The sequence below is a fragment of the Malaclemys terrapin genome, chromosome 4, assembly GCF_027887155.1.
Source record: "Malaclemys terrapin pileata isolate rMalTer1 chromosome 4, rMalTer1.hap1, whole genome shotgun sequence".
Classification (NCBI taxonomy): Eukaryota; Metazoa; Chordata; order Testudines; family Emydidae; genus Malaclemys; species Malaclemys terrapin.
The window spans coordinates 140,053,888-140,069,184 of record NC_071508.1 but is presented as its reverse complement, the minus strand read 5'-3'; the positions used below and the strand labels follow the sequence as shown (position 1 = coordinate 140,069,184).

The window sequence follows — 15,297 nt, the reverse complement described above, 5'->3', positions numbered from 1 at the left end:
AGCTGTTTGTTTCTTTGTGGTCTGAAAGCCTTGAAAAAGTACCATTTGGAATTAAAATTTTATATTTGCATGTTTCTATATTTTAGTTATGGAACAAATGGGAGTTTGCTGAATGAATTAATTGTGTTCCATTGTAAAAATCTGTCACGAGAGCCATTATATATGGTATCTTAGAAAGCCCTGCAGAGAGAAATTAAAGTCACTTCCCTTTCTAATCGGGGCTTTCAGGAAATCATTGATTACAAAATCTAATACAATTGCTCAGAGACATTTGTTTGATATTACTTCTGATAAGTGAAATTTTTACGTAATTTCACCAGTGAGTCTGGAAGCAGCTATACTCTCTTTGATGGCAAGACTGATTTCACTAAAGCGCTTCCTCTTATCCCTCTAAAGAATTATAGCTAACAAAACATTAGTTCCATACTGTAGGTCCAGTATAAAATTAAAATTACCATCAGGAAATGGCTAATATAATGGACAATATGTTGTTTAAAGGTGGACTGAACATCACATTAAGTGTAAACTTACCCCACCTAACCTCCATGAAGGAGCCAGCAAAAAAATTATGGCACATTTTAAAGATTCATTGTTATTCCTTTTCAACAGAGTCAGCATATTTCATTAGCGCCCATCCAAAAACTGGAGGAAGCACTGTATGAGTATCAGCCACTGCAAGTCGAGACCTATGGACCACAAGTTCCAGAAACTGAACTTCTAGGAAGGCTAGGGTAAGTACCACATTAGAACTTTTATCTCCGTTTCATGGCATTGTATCTGGGAATGTTACCATCTTCACTTTGCCAGCAGCATATAGATTTATTTTTTTTAAATATCTTAATGAAATATTAGACTTCCTGCACAACCATCGTTTTGTTTGGGTGGATAAGCTAAATTTTTTTGGTCCTCTTGCCTTTATAGATCTATTGAGAGCTAAACTGGATTGCATTAGTATATTTTAAGGTTGTCGTTGGCAGCCATAGTGCAGTAGCTGTTCATTTTCAGTTGCACTGTATTAAAGAGTAAATAAATAAAAAATCGGGGCTTAATTTACCCAGCAGTTAGCCAGTAAAAATATCAAAGCTGGGCCTTTTGCCATGGAAAAGGGTAGATTTACTCACTGACTGCCATCTACAGTTAAACAACGTTTGTGAGAAATGAAGCATAGAGCTTAACTTTGTCAAAGTATAATGCAGGGCTGGCCCAGCAGTTTGGCTGCATTGCAGTGTGCGGCCATGTTTGGAAGGGAACTTAGGAGCCTAGTGTTCCAAGGTAATGGAGACTAAATAGCACAATAGTGGCATGCCTGCTCTCCTCTAAAGAGGTTAGTAGCTGAACACCCGCTAAACACATACACGACCAGCCAGATGGATAGTGTCATTGAGCTGGGTCTGCCTGTCTTCAAGGTCATACACCCTTGTTACTTCTAGAAAACACATTGCAGAACAATGAAAATGCAGGATGTCGGGGGAAGAAACAAAATAAAAAAAAAAAATCCCAGAACGTGCATCCAGGAGAACTGAGGCCCCAAAATACCAATGAGAGAGTATAGCTGGGAGGGACCCTTTGGTATGCATCTTGGGCCTGATCCAAAGTCCACTGAAATCCAAGGAAAGATTCCCATTTACTTCAGTGGGCACTGCCAACACATGCTGTTGTGTTTTCAGATGAGAAATTACACTCCTCATTCTGGGAGGGCATAGAGGTCTCAAAAAAGGTTTTAAAACACAGTCAGTCCCGATGGATAAGCAATCTAAACACAGTGCTGCCGAAAGACCTTCAAGCTTGTCTAGAATCACTTATTGTTTGTGTTCCCATGTATTCCTGATGCCTATCGTTTTCATTATCTGATCTCAAGTTTATCAGAGGAAATATTCATCAGCTATCCCAACCCGGACATAGCTGGAGCCGGCATTCGCCACCTGTTCGAAACACAGCTGTAGGGGCCCTGCTGCAGGGGGAGTTCTGAAGCTCCATCAGCCATGGACCTTCTTACAGATGAAAATGTTCAGGAGGGGGGGGAATAAGTCTTTCTGTGGGGAGCCCCCTAGGCATTGGCATTTCATGTATAACATATAACCTGGGTAACTTGTGCGAGGTGAGAGCTCGGAATCTTTCTATAATAGCTATCTCCATAGTATCTGAGAGTGTGTGATGCTTGTTCCAGGAGAATTCAGCTTCTTGGAAAGCAAACCCCTTCTAAGTACTGCATGGCTTCAGTCTAGCTGCTAATGTTGCAGACAGTAGCCCCAGTCTTGCAAATACTTATGCTCATGCTTAATTTCTGGAGAAGCACGGTCAGCAAGACCCACTTAGCAGAGATGCTCAGGAAGAGGTAGTAGTCTGGCTGTGTGTGGGGGGGGGGGAGAGGGGGTGTGTGGTGTCTGAGCTCTTCCTGCATGGGATGGCCTCAAGAATGCAGTCCCACTTGGCTGCCAAATGCAGGTGATGAAAGTGTTTGAGTGATTTGGTGGATGTCAATCTGCCACATGTGGAGAAGCTGTGAATGTCCCCAACTGAGTCTAGAGGCCTTTTGTAATTTAAAAACAAATAATATACCTATCCTGCATGTGCCCTGCTGTTACTCCTCAAATCCTATTACACTGGGTATTTTTAATATCTTGAACCATGCAGCACCCTACTCCTTTATATATTGGTTTCTGTATTTGCATGAACTCATGCTCATCTGATGACAAATGCTTAACAAATGTGTTGTGGACCCATGGCTGGCCTTAGAGGCAGCTGCAAACAGCTGGCTGAATGAGGCAGATGAGTTGAGCATAATGGTGTAACATGCTCCTACTGAAGACTTTTAGCTCCCTTTCAACTTGAACCCTATTACAAAGGTTAAATTTAAGAGGACACAGATTCTCAGTTTCTCCATCTCTCTCTCTCTACTTGTCCCCATCTGAAGTGAATATTTTCATTGGTCTATGCAAATTAGTGAGGTTTCACTTGATCATTCAAATTTCTCAGTTTTATAACACTGTAGTTAGTCACAGATGACAGCAAAATTTCTTGTCCCTATAATAATATTGCAGCTTGAAAACTGCAATTTATTGCTTGCTGGACAGTTCCCCAAAACATGCAGACTTCAGTTCATCCAAACCTCAGGAACCAAGATTTTTGCAAATACTCTGCCAACCTAGTGTGGAGCCTTTACATTTATTCTGGTAGCATCTTTTATTGATTTTAAGATATTGTTTATTACCTTCAAAGCACTCAACAGGCTGGATCCTTCAGATATTCTGGTCTTAACCTCATATTTTCCACAACACTCACATCAATCTTCAGAGCAAGGAAGGCTGCTCCTTTTGTAGTTTGCTGGAGTCTGCTGAGAACAAATGGGGTGATTAGCACGAAGAGTAAGAAAGAGGATAAATTCTCAAGAGCTTATTTTAGGACTCTTCTTACTTTTCTTCTAAAAAATGGTGGTTCATATTTAAATTGTCCTATACCAGTTACTCACTAGGCTTCAGATAATTAAATTGTGTGGGGACTGATAAGCTCTGCAAAGCATGCCATTTCTCAAACATTTTGGGCAAGCCACATGGGAAAATCAGTGTTCAAATAGTTTTTTAAAAATTGTTTCCAAGCTCTCAAAGGAAAAGGGTAACTAAGTGCTACAACTTTTTTTGCAACCTTCATGAGTGTTTTTGATATCAACTCCTTTAAAAGCCTGAAAATAATTAAGAAATAGATTTTCAACACACATGAATGACAGCGTATATATATTTTTTCCCCTCTGGTGCGTCTCAGGAATAGTTTCCTTAATCACTGGTATATAGATGATATTCCCAAATTACGTGTGTTTCTGTGGCAATTATTACTTGCTCCTGACAAGATGCAAACAAGGATTGAACTTTGTCAATGGGAGTTAAAGTTTCTCATTGCTAACTGCTAATTGAGATTCCCCTGACTACTCTTTGATTGGGTTAGTATAGGAAATCTCAGTTGCTGGCAATGCAAGGCTACTTTAAATAATTCCGGCTTTTAGTGTTTTTAAAATAAAAATATGAGTTTTTGGTGCTGGTCTGTAATTGAGATGGGAAACATGTAAAAATAATTAGCAACAAAACTGAACATAAATCCTATTGGTGGTTCTGCAATTTAACTCTTTCACATGTAGGGTAACGATGGACTTCTGCTCAAAAAATATCCCTTGATACTGGTAATCAGGATAATGATAGTCCAGATCCTTAATTTTTCACTTGGTTAAAATTTAAATAGAAATTTGTGGTGAGCCAAATCTGAATACCTCTGAACACCTTGAACCTTGTTGTTCTGGGTATAGATAATACACCAAAGATTGCGAGGCACTCACATACTGTGGTGATGGGACCCAAATAAGCACCTTAGATGGATAGATCAGAGCAGTCCCCGGGCCATACATTGGATAACGATCAAATGTCCATGCTGATATTCCTAGATATATCAGCTTCAGATGGTGGTGGTGGTATGGCTGTTGGGTGACTCAGTGCCTTCTTTTGAGCATTCCTAGAGGGGAATGGCCAACACAAGCTCATCTTTCCTAAGCGTCCATTCATGAGTCCACAGAGTTCTGTCTGGTCTCCCCTTCTATTCAATGTGTATAGGTGACTATTGGCAGAGTTAGTGCAGTCTTGGGCTGCATGTCTTCATTATATTGATGGAGCCCAACTCTCTATTTCTGTCTTATCTAACACCATACAGTATTGCCAAGTGCCTTCCCTGTGGTCTGTTTGGGACTGAGATGTGAAGGAATGCTAGCTTGCTAAAGCTCAATTAGGAAGAATGAGGTGAAGCTGGTAGGTTATGAAAAGCAACTGAGAAATAAGTTCTCCATTGAAGCTGTGTCTGTGCGTACCATTTGTTACTAGAGTTTGCAACCTGAAGGTATTGCTGGCGCTCCAGCTGCTGTTAGATGGCCATGTAGCAGCAGTATCCAAAAAGGCTCTTTCATCTCTATTTGCCCAGGTGATTGAGATCACTTCTTTTGCATGCAGACCTTGCTACTGTGATCCATGATCTCGCACTTCTGCAGCGACGACTGTAATGCACTTACACCTGAAATCCACCCCAGGGCTCAGCAATATGCATAGGTGGCCTGTTGGTTTCTGGGTGGAGTTTTAAAGTGTTGGTTTTGACCTGTAGAGCCTTAAATAGTGTGAGACCTCCCTGCTTGAGACCTCTGCAGTACTGGCATGGCTGTGCTCAACAGAGAAACTCAAGCTGGCATCACTTGATTTAAAGGAGAGAGAACTACTAGCATGGTGTTCTGTGTGAGACACCTTTGGGACATGGGAACTTTCGCTCTTCTCTGGTCCAAAATAACCCAGATGCACTGACGTTTGTATAATAATGCAGAGCCCATTGATTTACATAGGCTTTCAGGGTGGAGGTGTTAAAGTACAATTTTCTTTCTGGTTGGTTACTTTTTGGTTTTGAAGTAGGTGGAAGATGCTGGGTGTGTTTGTGATTGGACTTTGAATTTATGCCTGCGGGTCCCGGTACCTGGAGTATGCAGGATTTTTCATACTTCTAAATCAAGAGAAATTTTACAAAATAACTTGCAAATATGTTGATTGAAAGAGTAAAACGGAAACTGGGAACTGACTCAATCATCTTCCCTTACTCATGTCAGTAATACCACTGACTGAGAGTGCTAATATCTTTGCTGGTATGTAACCTTGATTCAAAAAAACCTAAGGATCAAAACGATGTCCTTTTTATGTCCCTCTGATGTCTTTTAAGCACATGAGGACAGCTTGGTGCACCTAAGGCTGGCAGGATTTGCTGCATTATGTTCTCACACTAAATACAGCAGTGGAGGTGCCACATGCTACTGACTGCTGTACATTTTTATAACTTGAAAATCGTAGAATCTCAGTGTTGGAAGGGACCTCAGGAGGTCATCTAGTCCAACCCCCCGCTCAAAGCAGGACCAATCCCCAGACCGATTTTTACCCCAGTTCCCTAAATGGCCCCCTCAAGGATTGAACTCACAACCCTGGGTTTAGCAGGCCAGTGCTCAAACCACTGAGTTCTCTCTCCCCCCTCCAACCACCAATCTGCTTATATGATTAGAAATTTTGAGAAAAATCTGAACTTCATGCCTTGTAATTTTAAAAATATCATCCATGGTGGGCCTGATTCTCATTTGCATTTTACACCACCTCTGACAGAGTGAAGAGGCCTGAAATTACAGCGATGTTTTAATAATTCCATTTGCACCTACTTTAAGGCCTCTTTACATTGCCAGAGTGCTGTAGTGGAACGGCTGCGCAAATGAGATTCAGGCCTTTTTTTTCTTCTAAAAGTGTCTCTAGAGGCATCCTGGGTAAATCTCTGTGAATCATGGAAAATTATGATGACAGTAGATTCAAGGATTTTAATTTGTTTTGGGAAAAATATGATTTCCCTTTATCTAGCTATTTGTTTTCAAATACACCTCTACCTTGATATAACACGACCCGATATAACAAATTCGGATATAACGCAGTAAAGCAGTGCTCCGGGGGGGTGGGGCTGCGCACTCCGGTGGATCAAAGCAAGTTCAATATAACGCAGTTTCACCTATAATGCAGTAAGATTTTTTGGCTCCCGAGGACAGCGTTATATTGAGGTAGAGGTGTATAACCACATTATTTAGAGCAGCGGTCAAGTAAGGCCATTCCTTCCTTTGGTTTTTTTTTTGGTAGGTGAACTGCCATTGTGAGAGATAGTACCTCAGTAGCACTTTCAAAAGATAAACATAAACAAAGTGATGTTTTAAGAGCAAACAATAAGCATTGAAATAAGATTGGACTTCTTTGGGATTTCTCACATGAGTAAAGCAAGTAGATTTGGGCCTTTTTTGTAAGTGTAACAACGGGGTTGATTCCATTTTTTTTTTTCCCTAGTTCAGAACAGTTCAATTATTTCAAATTTCAAATGACGACAAGGCTAGATTTCAGCTCTGTTACAACTTCGGTAGCTTCTCATTTGTAACCTTCATTTCAAGTAGAAAGTGTGGGCATGTTTCTTTGTTGTGCAGTGTTGTAGCATAATTTGAAACATATGTAGTGTTCTGGAACTTTTGTTTTGAAATGACTAGTATAATTTCTGAGCTGTCAGAGTGATTTTTAAAGAGGTGATAGTAATGATCGTCTTCGAGCTGTTTTTAAATCCTTGTTAGTCTGCTTTTCAGTCAGGTCAGTTGCTTAACCTGAGTCTCTGCATTAGTTTCCAATAAAATAATTGAGAATCGATTGGAAGGGGTACCTGGGCCTCTGAATTCCAAAAATTATAACAGGTGATTTTTCACATCAGCTGTCTTCCGACAGGGGAATACAGATATATTTTTTTTGAGCCTTACGAAGGGAGAAAAGCTTGAATGTGTGGCTCTTTTCAAGTCGATCTGTTTTGGCCCATTGATTCTGAACACTCAGTTCATTCTGCTTCCTCTGAATAGAATATAGTTTCTTAGCAAGCTCAGTCATCAGAGAGCTGAAAGACTGAGTAATGGTAAGGAAGGTCTGATTTGCAACATATACTTTGCAGTTGCTGTCCCTTTATTCTTATAGGAATTCTGTTGGCTAGCAGGGCACACATTCTGATTTCCAACAAGTTTCCTGTCCTCGGGCCTTATCCAAATCCCTTTGAAGCCAGTGGAAAGATCCTGATTGACTTCATTAAGCGTTGAATCTGGCAGCTGATAAATGAGAATTGGCAGGTAGGAGGTGGAGTATTTATGCTTTGAGGACATAACTTTATCTGGACACCTTTCTATGCAGTGTATCCACACTTTAAAAAAACAACAACCCTTCTTGTACACACTTTGCAGTGAGCCGCTTTGAATAAAGACTTTGTGAAGAAAACAGTTCACCCACACACTGTATTTTATATATTGGATATGCAATAGAGTGACTAGTGCATTTCCTTCTTGAGAATCGAATGGGGAGGGAACGTATAGCAATTCATAAACAATGTTAATTTTGAGCTGATTTAGGAGCGGGTTTATATTGCTTTAACATACTACTTGAAATCCGGCAGGTTTTGTTATAAGGGTTTGGAATGCTGAGGGTTTATACAGGAGAGGCAGATAAGCACTGGTTTTTTCAACTGAATGGAAATCAGCCTGTAGTATGTCTGAAGTCTTACTGTTTAAGAAATTGACTTTTTGGCAAAAATATCATATGAACATTTCAAATGACACCCTGTAGTACATGGTGTTTTGCATGGAGCTCTTCTGTCAAGGTCATTAGAAATTGAATATATTAATAGTGGACTGCCTTTGAAACAGAGTTTTACTTCCTGCCTGCCCACCTGTGGGTATAGTGTGGATTCTGTAACTGTAAAGGGTCTCGGGAGAGTTATAAAAGCAAAGAAAATGGAAAATGTATAAAGAAACAAGAAGGGAAGCCTACGTACACCATGTAGTTACTTATATTTAAACTTGGCTGCAGTTGTATATGTACCACTAAATTAACCTCAAAAGCTGGTCATGACAGCAGAATGTCCATAGTAATTGTTTTTGTTGGCGTTTGGCTTCAGAATTAACTCATCGATCTAACATGAACCTCTGTGCTTGGAATACTAGTCTGGTAATGTTATTTTTTTACCTTTTTTATGCAATCATGGAAAAAATATGTTTCTGCTCGAAGCAGTTGTCAAACAAGCTTCTTTCATCGACAATCAGACACAGGGCAGCTGAATAAGGCTGTTTAGTCTAGAGTAAATACTCAAGAGATTACAAGGTCACTGTAGGAAATGTAATTATACCATTTATTCCAGAACAGTCTTTTGTAGTGTGGGCTTGCAGAATACTAAATCATGATGTTTATTAAATGTGTGTGTATTTATATATAAATAAAAATTCAGCACCAACCTTTGAGAGCAGAGGAGTGTTGAGTAAACTGCACTAAAGAATTAAAATGGTAAATAGCGATAAATATTAAGCTGGCTTCAAAAAGCCATGATTCACATTTTGGCTTTATTATTGGAATCACTAAAGGGAAAATCCTGCTCTTGTCTTTGCAGGTGTCAATGTTTCCCCTTCAGCAGTGCAGTTGTGCTGTGCAGAGCAGTGGAGCAGGTGGCGCTGTCTCTTCAGGGGTTGTGTGCCACGTGTGATAGAGAGCCTGGCTCTAAGGAGTTCGCTCATATTTACATTAAGAAGGTTTAGGGTCCAACGTACTGAGTTCTCCCAAATCTCTCTGTCTCCCTCCAAAACCAAAGTTCTCCCTCCATTTTGACATACCCGAGGGATAGTTACCTGTTGTAGTTCCTGCCCAGCATCGGGACTGGGTGGGGAGCCCTGCTCCTTGATTTCCTGGTCAGAAGATCTTGCCTTTGTGGGACCTGTGCATGCAGTTTTAAAGCGTCCATAACTTCTACCTTTTCATGGAATTTTGGAGGATGCCTAGTACCTTCTCAGTCTCCCTTTCTCTCCCCCTTGCCTTGCCCTGTCCTTCTTAATTCGTTCTCTCTTCTGTCTCACTACAGTGCAGCAGACCTCTGCATTGGGAATTGTACAGCTGGTATCAAGATGATAGCAAGGGCAAATTCCTGATTGTATTCCACATGGAATGGCAGCCTTGCCCCCTTTCTTCCTTCCTTGCCCCCGCCCCTTTTCCCCAGGATCCGGAGAGTCCAAATGTCTTCAGAGGCTCCTTCTCCAGTTTCCATTGTTGTTTCTAGCACACAGCCACAAATAGTGCTATTCAAGCCCAGTAGTATCAGCATTACGGTGGCATCATGGCTGTAAGAAGAGTAAGGAACTGAGTCAGTCTGATAATGGTCCTTCAGAGCATGGGAAGACACAGCCCAACAGCATACCAAGTACCACAGGAGAACTATCTCCTCTTGCTCCTGCTCAGAACCTTGGCCTCCCCAACAGACCACAAGAGGTACTTAGATGGATGTTCACAGCAGTGTGTGGCCCTTCCCATCCTGGCCTGTCCAGGCAGTCTGCCCTCTCATCCAGCCTAGACACCACCAGAGTTTCCATAGGGCTAAAGAATTAACTAAAAAGCTGAAGGGAAAGAGCATCCTATTCTGAATGACCCCGTTACTCCCTCTCCAGGTCATGCAAGAAATCTAGGAAGTTGCAAAAATACAGCAAAGAGATCCAAGAAACAGATGAGGTACGACGTTCTCAAACTGTGAGACGTCACTCAGGAAGAAGGGGAAGTATTGGATCCAGATTCAGAAGCACTGGAGGTGAACGGATAGGAAAGACTTGCCCACATCCTTTTCACTATGAAACAAAAATGAGTCGCCACAACTCTGGATCAGGAGAAGCCTCTAAACAAGACTCCAACAGCCCCAATGACAGTATATTTTTTCTTTTGAGCAGAAACCCAACAAAGCATCTTGGCTATTATTAACGTAACTGTAGAGAAAGTGATCAAATCAGAATCGGAGCAGCCAGCGAAATGAAGGCACCTTAATAGAGAAGTAATGAGTTCTTTTAATTGCAGAAACAGTGCAACTTCTTCGCTTGGATTCCAGAAATAGATGCAGTAGTGGCAGAGACCACAGCCTTCCAAATGTGATTTGTTCCCAAAGTACGAAATAGACCAAGAGATTGAAGTGGCTTTGCTGGCCCACCCTTGGGCAGCAAGCTTCTTGAAAGTCTCTTCCTAGAAAGAATCTCACTTGGAGCCTTAATTGGGCTTTACAGGTTGTTACTTATAATTGCTTTGATCAGTCAGTTGTTTTTACTAACACCTTTATTGTTGGTAGATAATATTCCTTGCAGCGATCATCTCAGGCAGGAATGCTTCAAAGCTGGGAGCATTGTCTGCAGAATCCAAATGCTGCATCTTCCAACCCAAGAAGATATAGTGCTAAGAAGAAGTGAGTAATTCATACCAAAGAAGGATGCCATTTACCTTAGATCCCAGAACAACTGTATTCTCATCATTCTGCCCTCACCCAAAGGATGAAAAGGGAAAAATATTGTAGTAATATAGGCTCCTACCCTGCAAATACATACACGTGTAAGAAGTACCTTGGCCTCAGCAGGTGTAAAAGTACTCACGTTAATGCAAGTTTGCAGGGCTGAGGCCCTAGGTTGCAAGCTAAGCAGGTCATGGACTCTGTTCATATGTCAGTAAAGCTCAAGTATGGTGCTGTATAAATAATAATAAATATGACCCTGTTTTTGAAGTCAATGGAGAGATTTTGGAGGATCAGGCTTATAGTTTTTCTTATTTAAAAACTAAAATTGGATTGTGGGGGAAGGATCTTTGGAAAGGGAGGATCTGGAAGTGGCCGGGTGAGTGTGTTGAGCTGTTCTGGTGACAGCGTGAGTTTGTTTTTGTTTTCAGTTTTTTATCCTTTTTAAAAAAAAAAAAAAAGACTTTTTCAGAAACTTTAATTTGTCCAAGGAACAGCAACGTGATTATTAGCTCGGACACAATTGCTTTAAGTTTTGGATTTCCAGATATGTCTAAATGGAAGGAAAACAGATGTAAAGGAATGAGCTGTTTTGTTGGCATTATGTATTCTAGATACCTTTATTAATCATAAAAGTTTAATTTAAAAAAACTGATCCTGAGACATGGAAGTCCACATGTTTAATTTATCAGTATTTGCAGGATCAGAGCCTAGTAAATATTTGTGCAAATTAATGGTAGTTCATAAGGATTGGTCTCTAGGGCTTGTAGTCCTAAACATATAGACCACTACGGGAGCTGTTAGGAGCTCATAACTTTGGAAAAGTAGGTCACTTATTTAGGGCCTGATCCTGCAGGGACTTGTGTGTGCTTCACTTTATGCACTGTGACTTTATAGGAGTAGTTCCACTTGAAGTCAGAGTGAAGTAGACTGATAAGTCTTTGCAGGGTTGGGTGCTTAGCTATCTATATATAAATAAGGCTACGATTTAGTCATGGGCATTTTTAGTAAAAGTCATGGACAGATCACGGGCAATAAACAGAAATTCACAGCCCATAACCTGTCCATGACCTTTACTATAAATACCTCTGATTAAATCTTAGGTTGGGGGTCCCAGGGGTGCTGATATTCTGGGGGGGCCCCCTGGGGCCAGCCCCACCGGCCGCTGCTCGGGCTGTCTGCGGGGCCACCAGCATCAACTTCTGCCCCGGTCCGCCCCTAGCAGTAGCCGGCGTGGCTGTCACCCGGGGCCAACTGCTTGGGCGGCCCTGGGGTAAGCCACACTGTTCACTGCAGAAGTCACGGAAAGTCACGGAATCTGTGACTTCTGCGACCTCCAGGACAGACACGCAGCCTTATATATAAAGTTCGGAACCAAATTTTAGGCTTCTACTTTTAAAACAAAGGCAATCATATTTTTAAAGATACTTTACATAAACCAATAGTGAAGATTTGGGCTTGCCAAAAGTATTGAGATGTTGGTTTTCCTGGCTTCAGAGTCAAAATACTCCAGTCAGGCTGTGTTTCTAATAATGAAATAATGACTTGAACATACTCCGACTTCACAGATTAGCTATTGCTCAGGCTTGAAGGTAATGCTACCATGTTTTTGTTTCTTTACCTAAATGGTTTTAAATGTAAAAACATAAATCCTATGCAGTGGGAGTGGAAAAGGGGGGATGGTTTTCATTTGGCATAATTTCCTGTGAGACACAGTTCTAAATAAGGCCCATATTTACACAAGACAATACAGTTTTACATAGTAGTAGTATATCCAGGACATTTTTAAATTGTTCAGCCATCCCTGGGTATTTAATACCATCACAATAAATGTGTTTAATAAAGGTGAGTGAAGTTTGAAATAATTTTTGAATAATTTTACAGTAGAAACACCAGTTAAATCAACCCCCTTGCAGTAATAAATGTCAGAAAAACAATTAATTATACTTGCTTGCAACTGCAAAATCAATTGTGTGACTGTTCTTTTAAAACAGACTTTTACATTACTAAAGGCTAAACACTACGCTTCTGTAACTTGTCAGAATCAGGTTTTGGTTAATAGATATTTTCAGTGATGTAATGGGAACTTTTGGCAGTGAGTCAGAATATAATGGACTGTGATTAATGTTTTAATAAGTACTTTTCTTCTACTTATGATGCAGTGGTGAAATGGTTTCCTGCTCAAATTGATAGGAGAACAGCAGGTGTGCATACATATTTTTTCTTTAAGAAAAAATAAGTTGTTTATCTTTTAAGCAGAATTTCTTATTTTTCTTTAATTCAAACGTTGTTAGGTTTGTTTGTCTTTTTTAAGTCTTAGCCATTATTGAGGTCTGTAACTTGAAAGTGTAAGCTACCTTGGAAACCTTTCCATTATCTAAACAAATTGCTTTGCAAAAGAGGAAATTCATTAGTTTAAAAAATAATTTTGATTTATTGATATTTTCTTCAGTAGAAGAGATTTATTTAAAAATAGTTTGATAGTAATTCAAATGAGTGTCTGAACAAAGTGTGATCCTGAAAACATTACAGGATTAGATTTCTTCTTAGAGTTGATGCAATATATTTTCTACACGCTTGAGTTACTTTCATGCTGAAAGTAGTATTATTTTTCTACATTTGAAATGTTTCCACAAAAAATCCAACTAATTTATTATTCAGTAACATTTATTTCATTACCAATCGATCTGGAGTTGCCACAGGGAAAGCATTTTTAGAGGACCAGTCAGCTGTAGTCCCAATGAAGATATTTTCCCTAAGCAGCAAAGCTCTCGCTCTGTCCAAGATAGGAGCATAATCTGTGGCTCTAATATGCTGCTTTTGTGAGCTTATTCGCTAACTGCCCTTTCTCTAAATAACTGGAAAACATGGGGGTAATGGGGCTTGGTGGGATTAGTAGCTAACCTTCTCTCTAGTTCCGATGTTTTTCCCCCCTCCCCCGTCCCCTCCTCCCCCGTCCTCATAGGTGGCTGCAGACACAATGCACATCCACCTGAGGATGATTATTACTTAAGATTTATATGACAGTGATGCCTAGAGGCCAGCCAGGCTGGGACCCCTTTGTGCTAGGCACTGTACAAACATTTAGAAAATGACTTCTCTGCCCTCAGTTGTTTATAGGATGAATGTGGCTCAGTTGTGCCTGCTCACACGCCTTGCAGCTGAGCCTAGACTATGGAGCTCACGGCATGTTAAGCTTTCTCGCTCCAAAATGGTAGGCAAGCCTATCTGGAAAGGCAGACATGCATGACCAACAGAGCTGTGCAGGAAACTACATGTGAAATGGCTGGCCCTGTATAAGAGATTGCACTGTCTCTGCTCCAAAGCAGGTGATCTCCCCTTCTTTCAAGAGTCTCTTGAACACCTTTTTGTCTGGAGATTTCTCCAAGGGACTTAGGATTTGTCATACCAGACCCTTTCTCTCTCCACTCAGGAACCTCCGTGATTCCTCCATTCTCAGGTATGTCAGCCTGACCTTAAGGAACTTGGACTGTTTCTTACAGGCATTTTATCAGCACAGTCATACTTTGTAACTTAAGAATTTTGCCTAAGAGGCTACTATACCCCAGTTCTGTAGCAGTTCTGTGCTCCTGTGTCACCTGCTCTGCTCAGAAAATGCTGTTCATGCACTTCCTCTACTCCCTACCACTTCGTCCATCTACATCACCTCCAGAGGAGATTTCAGAAGATGGACCCTGGCCACTGCCTTTGTCTCCTGTCTCTCTCTCTCTTTGGGAAGGTACAAAGACAGAGGAAAGCATAGGAATAAACCCAAATAAAATCCATCCCTCTTCTAACAGCGGGAAGGGGGAATCTCCTCTTCCCTAAGCTGAGAATGCACATTCAGGCACTAATGGATTGGCTATTCGACTCTGATTACCTTGATTCACTTCACTTTAAATCTCCCCATTGTGTGTGTATGAGAGAGAGGATCTGGATTCCGAGGTGATCTCAAAATGATGAAGCACATGGGGGATCGCATTCCAGTTTCTCTTCAGTGCACAGTTAATTTGGAACGGAAGATCCCACAAATGTGGGGTTTGTTAATAGACTTAACCTTAAACTGTAAATGGGGAAAAAGCCCCCTACATTTTTCTTAGCCCCTTGGGTAGCTGCCTCTTTTTCTTCTCTCACCAAAAGAAAAACCGTCCCAGCAGAGGATAATGGCATCTTGAGATTAGTGGATAAAATACTGGAGGACGTATTTAAGAGACTGTCATGGATTTGCAGCAGTTGCACTCAGTCCTTCTCCAACCCCAAGGAGTCCATTGGACATCTCCTAGGCCTTTTGGTTTCTTGGTTGAAAACAATCCCATGGGCCTTTGTTTACATAAGGAGCAGGGAGATTTATATATGTCTTATCTGGGATTATCAAGGTGGAAACTATGTACCTTACCTCTATACTGCCTCCACCATACTGGCACAAGTCATCCA

At 40.9% G+C, this 15,297-nt stretch overlaps 1 protein-coding gene across 3 annotated transcripts in view; it reads left to right on the top strand.

The window, feature by feature from the left end:
- The window catches only part of MNAT1 (MNAT1 component of CDK activating kinase), a 193,839-nt gene that overhangs the window by 132,807 nt on the left and 45,735 nt on the right, over positions 1–15,297 (top strand). For all 3 annotated transcript variants that reach the window (XM_054026944.1, XM_054026946.1, XM_054026945.1), the window contains one exon: positions 610–731. In XM_054026944.1, the coding sequence (XP_053882919.1) occupies positions 610–731 (122 nt within the window). The remainder of the gene's footprint in view (positions 1–609; positions 732–15,297) is intronic.